Here is a 5,667-nt window from a genome sequence, read left to right as displayed (position 1 = left end):
TGATCGCCTGACAACCGAGTGCTCGCCTGACAAACGAGCCAGCCATTCCGTGAGATCAGAGTCTTCGTGGTATAGGCGAGAACTGATGGCGGCATTCAAGAGAATCCGGAAGGTCTAACCTTGTCTGTGGTATTCTGAGTAGGATTCAATGATTGAATGACTGTGACGTGCTTCAAACTCCTAGCAGGCGGGGCGTTAGTGACAGACGCAAAAGAATCACTGGATTCTATTCCGGCCTGACCGAGAACCGACAGATGATTATCCATGCTGTGACAGAGCATAGGCAACGTTTTCACTGAGAGGATGGGAGGTAGCCACTGACAACGGTGAAACCCTACATGAGCTTGCCATGGAAAGGAGTAAGAAGGATTGGATGAAGACAGTAGGAAAGCAGAGAGACGGAAGGGAAGGCATCTTCATACGCTTATCTGAAGTTCCTACCAATGAATTACATAAGTACCTCTATCTTTATCTTTATGCTTTATTCGTATACCAATATACCCATTTGAGTCTGCCTGACTAAGATTTACAAGGTGACCATAGCTTGCTTCATACCAACAATCTCCGTGGGATCGACCCTTACTCGCGTAAGGTTTATTACTTGGACGACTTAGTGCACTTGCTGGTTAGTTGTGCGAAGTTGTGTAATGCCATGGGATTGAACACCAAGTTTTTGGGGTTCATGACCGGGGATTATGAGAGTTGTGAAAAGTATTATTCACAATTTCGCGCTACCACTTGCTCCAGTTGATGAAGGGTTGCATTAAATTGTTTTACTGATTCTTTGAGGCGAACCTGTGATTCTTGGCTTGATGGATATGGACATGGTGCATAGGTGTCTGGTGGTTCTTGGGAATAGTTGGATTGGCGTTGGGGTGGATAAGGATCATATGGTAGTGAATGGTGAAAAAAAGCTTGTGAGTATGGTGGTTCGAAGTTATGTCGAGAGAATGATCTCTAAGCATAGGGTGGGGCTTGTTGGTAGCTGCAAGACGGTCCACCGAATCTATCAGTTGGGTATGCATTGTAGAATGGTCTTTGTCCATGATATCTAGGATGATGTTGTTGCCTAAAGGGGTGATGAGATCCTTGTGGCTCCATCCATCTTTGATTGCTTAGACCTTGATGCATAGTCTTGTTATAGCTTCCATTCCTTGCAACAAAATTAGAACCAAACTCAAAGCGAGAGGGGTGAGAATTCAGAATAGCTATTAGAAATAAGAGGGAAGAGAGAAAACAAATAAACAAGTAAAAGAAAAATATTTTTTTTAGAAAAATATTTACAATAACTAATAATTGTGAGAGAACCTGACTGGAGCCAGCCATTCAAAATCATGTGCGATGCTTCCAACCATGCAGTAGGAGCAGCGCTGGCTCAACATGAAGGTAAGGACCCTTTTGTTATTGCTTATGCGTCTAAAACTTTAGACGCCGCTCAGTCCAATTACACTACTACTGAGAAAGAGCTTCTTGCTATTATTTTTGCTCTGGATAAATTCTGAGCCTATTTACTTGCTACGAAGGTAGTAGTGTACTCAGACCACGCAACCCTAAAGTATTTATTAGCTAAAAAGGAATCCAAACCAAGGCTTATACGTTGGATACTGCTACTACAAGAATTTGATTTAGAAATAAAGGATAGGAGTGGTAACCAGAATCTAGTGGCAGACCACTTGAGTCGCCTTGAACACATTAAGGATGACTGCACTCCTATAGCTGATAATTTTCCATTTGATAACTTACAAGTAGTATCTGAGGTAATCCCTTGGTATGCACCTGTAGCTAATTATCTAGTTAGCCACACTTTTCCTCCACACTTTACTAAGCATCAAAGAGACAAGCTGAAAAGCGAGTCTAAATATTATATTTGGGATGACCCATATTTATGGAGATGTGGCGCTGACCAGATAATTAGAAGGTGTGTACCTCAATCAGAATTCCAGTCCATTTTAGAGGCCTGTCACTTATCTGAGAGTGGAGGACATTTTGGCCCTCAAAGAACAGCTAGAAAAATCTTAGATTGTGGATTCTGGTGGCCCACCCTTTTTAAAGATGCTGCTGAATTTTGTAAATCTTGTCCCCCATGCCAAAGGTTTGGTAATATATCCCAGAGGGATGAAATGCCTCAACAAACTATGCTTTTCTGTGAAATTTTTGATGTTTGGGGCATTGACTTCATGGGTCCATTTCCAAATTCTAATGGCCACCTCTATATACTGTTAGCTGTAGACTATGTTTCTAAATGGGTGGAAGCAATTCTCACCCGTACTGATGATGCTAACACATTTGTTTCCTTTGTGAAAAACCACATTATTTGTCGCTTTGGATCACCACGAGCAATCGTGAGCGATCAAGGCACCCATTTCTGTAACGTGAGACTAACAGGATTACTGAAGAGCATGGGATCATTCATAAAGTTGTGACTGCCTACCATCCTCAGACTAATGGGCAAGCCGAGGTGTCAAACAGAGAGATAAAGTGTATTTTACAGAAGATAGTCAAACCTCATAGAAGAGACTAGAGCACTGATGAGCGAATAATTTGTACGCTTTTTGGCATTGTTTTTAGTATGTTTTTAGTATATTTGGTTTAGTTTTTAGTATATTTTTATTAGTTTTTAGTTAAAATTCACTTTTCTTGACTTTACTATGAGTTTGTGTGTTTTTCTGTGATTTCAGGTATTTTCTGGCTGAAATTGAGGGACCTGAGCAAAAGTCTGATTCAGAGACTGAAAAGGACTGCAGATGCTGTTGGATTCTGACCTCCCTGCACTCGAAGTGGATTTTCTGGAGCTACAGAAGCCCAATTGGCGCGATCTCAACGGCGTTGGAAAGTAGACATCCTGGGCCTTCCAGCAATATATGATAGTCCATACTTTTCCCAAGATTTGATGGCCCAAACCGGCGTTCAAAGTCACCCTCAGAATTTCCAGCGTTAAACGCCGCAACTGGCACCTAAATGGGAGTTAAACGCCCAAACTGGCATAAAAGCTGGCGTTTAACTCCAAGAAGAGTCTCTACACGAAAATGCTTCATTGCTCAGCCCAAGCACACACCAAGTGGGCCCGGAAGTGGATTTTTATGTCATTTACTCATCCTTAGGCTACTAGTTTTCTATAAGTAGGACCTTTTACTATTGTATTTGGGGATCGGATCTTTGGAACCTTTTCTTGAGATCTTTTGATCACTTTGGGAGGCTGGCCATTCGGCCATGCCTAGACCTTGTTCTTATGTATTTTCAACGGTGGAGTTTCTACACACCATAGACTAAGGTGTGGAGCTCTGCTGTACCTCGAGTATTAATGCAATTACTATTGTTCTTCTATTCAATTCCGCTTGTTCTTTGTCCAAGATATTCATTTGCACCCAAGAACATGATGAATGTGATGATTATGTGACGCTCATCATCATTCTCACTTATGAACAAAGTGACTGACAACCACTCTTGTTCTACAAGCAAACGAGGCTCTAATGTTTATCTCTTGGATTACTGATACACGATGCATGGTTGATCGCCTGACAACCGAGTGCTCGCCTGACAAACGAGCCAGCCATTCCGTGAGATCAGAGTCTTCGTGGTATAGGCAAGAACTGATGGCGGGCATTCAAGAGAATCCGGAAGGTCTAACCTTGTCTGTGGTATTCTGAGTAGGATTCAATGATTGAATGACTGTGACGTGCTTCAAACTCCTAGCAGGCGGGGCGTTAGTGACAGACGCAAAAGAATCAATGGATTCTATTCCGGCCTGAACGAGAACCGACAGATGGATAGTCGTACCGTGACAGGGTGCGTTGAACATTTCCACTGAGAGGATGGGAGGTAGCCACTGACAACGGTGAAACCCTTGCATAAGCTTGCCATGGAAAGGAGTAGGAAGGATTGGATGAAGACAATAGGAAAGCAGAGAGACGGAAGGGAAGGCATCTTCATACGCTTATCTGAAGCTCTCACCAATGATATACATAAGTATCTCTATCTTTATCTTTATGTTTCATTCATCATCTATACCCATTTGAGTCTGCCTGACTAAGATTTACAAGGTGACCATAGCTTGCTTCATACCAACAATCTCCGTGGGATCGACCCTTACTCGCGTAAGGTTTATTACTTGGACGACCCAGTGCACTTGCTGGTTAGTTGTGCGAAGTTGTAGTGATCACAATTTCGTGCACCAAGCACCAGACTACAAGATGCACTCTGGGCATACAGAACAGCATACAAGACACCCATTGGGATGAGTCCTTTTCGCTTAGTCTATGGAAAGGCTTGTCATCTTCCAGTTGAGATGGAGCACAAAGCTTTTTGGGCAGTAAAGGAATGCAACATGGGATTTGAAAAAGCCGGAGCTGAAAGGAAGTTGCAACTACAAGAATTGGAAAGCCTTCGCCTAGAAGCTTATGAGAACTCAAGACTGTACAAGGAGAAAATGAAGGCTGTACATGATCAACACATCAAGAGAAAGGAGTTCCAACCTGGGGATTTGGTCCTTCTTTACAACTCTAGACTGAGGCTCATGCCAGGCAAACTGCGATCAAGGTGGGAAGGTCCATATAGAGTCGAGAAGGATGCGCCGTACGGAGTTTTCCATCTAAGTCACCCTTCAAGCTCTGAACTCATCAAGGTTAATGAACATCGTTTGAAGCTCTACCATGGTGAGAAGGCGACGAAAAACAAGGAGTTAGATATCTTCCTTCTGGAGGATCCACTCGCAACTGAAAACTGAGCTACTGAAGTGTCCAACTTAAGAACGTTAAAGCAAAGTGCTAGGTGGGAGACAACCCACCACAGTATGATCGTTCCTCTTCTTCTCCTTCTCTTCCCTCATCTATAACTCTTCTCCATACTACTGCCTATATCTTGCACCTCATCTGCATACTGCATTTACATAAAAAAAAATTACGCGACATGACCGCATGATTGACGCATCCACGTCACAGGTGGTTTGGAAAGATTAAGAAACGAACAGAGAGTCACGCAGGAGCATGGCTGGAGGCATGCCTTTGGCACAAATCATCACACGTGACCGCGTCACTGACGTGTCCGCGTCAAGTGCAAATATTGGCCTCCCACGCCCTGGAATTCGACGTAAACAGGGTGCACGACCGAAAGTTACGCTAGAGTAATGCTGGATTAGTGCTGAATGCACAAATTCTTCCCACGCAGACGCATGGCTCACGCGTCCGCGTCATATCTTTCTAATGGCCACTCACGCGATCGCATGACCCACGCGATCGCGTTACCCAAAATTTGGCAAAAATAAAAATTCGAACAGAGAGTTATGCGAGCGCGACGCTGCCCTCGCGCCAGTAGCATAACATGTGTCACGTGACTGCGTGACCGACGCGTCCGCGTCGATTCTCTTAATGCGCATTTGCGCGAACGCATCACTCACGCGTCCACGTCGCTTGTGCCGCATAGCTTATTCTAATTTGCCACACATCTTATCTTTCTCTTCCCCAAATCCTACTTTTTCTTTTCCCTCCTTCTTTATTTATGTTTTCTTCTTCCTTTCTTTTTCCTTTTACTTTCATTGCATATGTTTTCTTTTTCTTTATTTTTTATTGGTGTGGAAATTTATTTGGTCATTATGGGTTGTTGCCAAATTGTTTGGCAATTATATTTTTAAAGGGTTGCTTGCATGTTCAATTTATTATTTTCATTGGATTA

At 43.1% G+C, this 5,667-nt stretch overlaps 1 protein-coding gene across 1 annotated transcript; it reads left to right on the top strand.

Annotated features, from left to right (window-relative positions):
• The first annotated feature begins 4,285 nt into the window (after positions 1–4,285).
• On the top strand, positions 4,286–4,723 carry LOC130963056 (uncharacterized). Its single transcript, XM_057889205.1, has one exon. The coding sequence runs from the start codon at positions 4,286–4,288 to the stop codon at positions 4,721–4,723; it is 438 nt and encodes a 145-aa protein (XP_057745188.1).
• The last annotated feature ends 944 nt before the right edge of the window (positions 4,724–5,667 follow it).

This window comes from Arachis stenosperma, chromosome 2, assembly GCF_014773155.1.
Source record: "Arachis stenosperma cultivar V10309 chromosome 2, arast.V10309.gnm1.PFL2, whole genome shotgun sequence".
NCBI lineage: Eukaryota > Viridiplantae > Streptophyta > Magnoliopsida > Fabales > Fabaceae > Arachis > Arachis stenosperma.
Note: the sequence above shows the minus strand (reverse complement) of the source record. Positions and strands in the feature narration are given on the sequence as shown.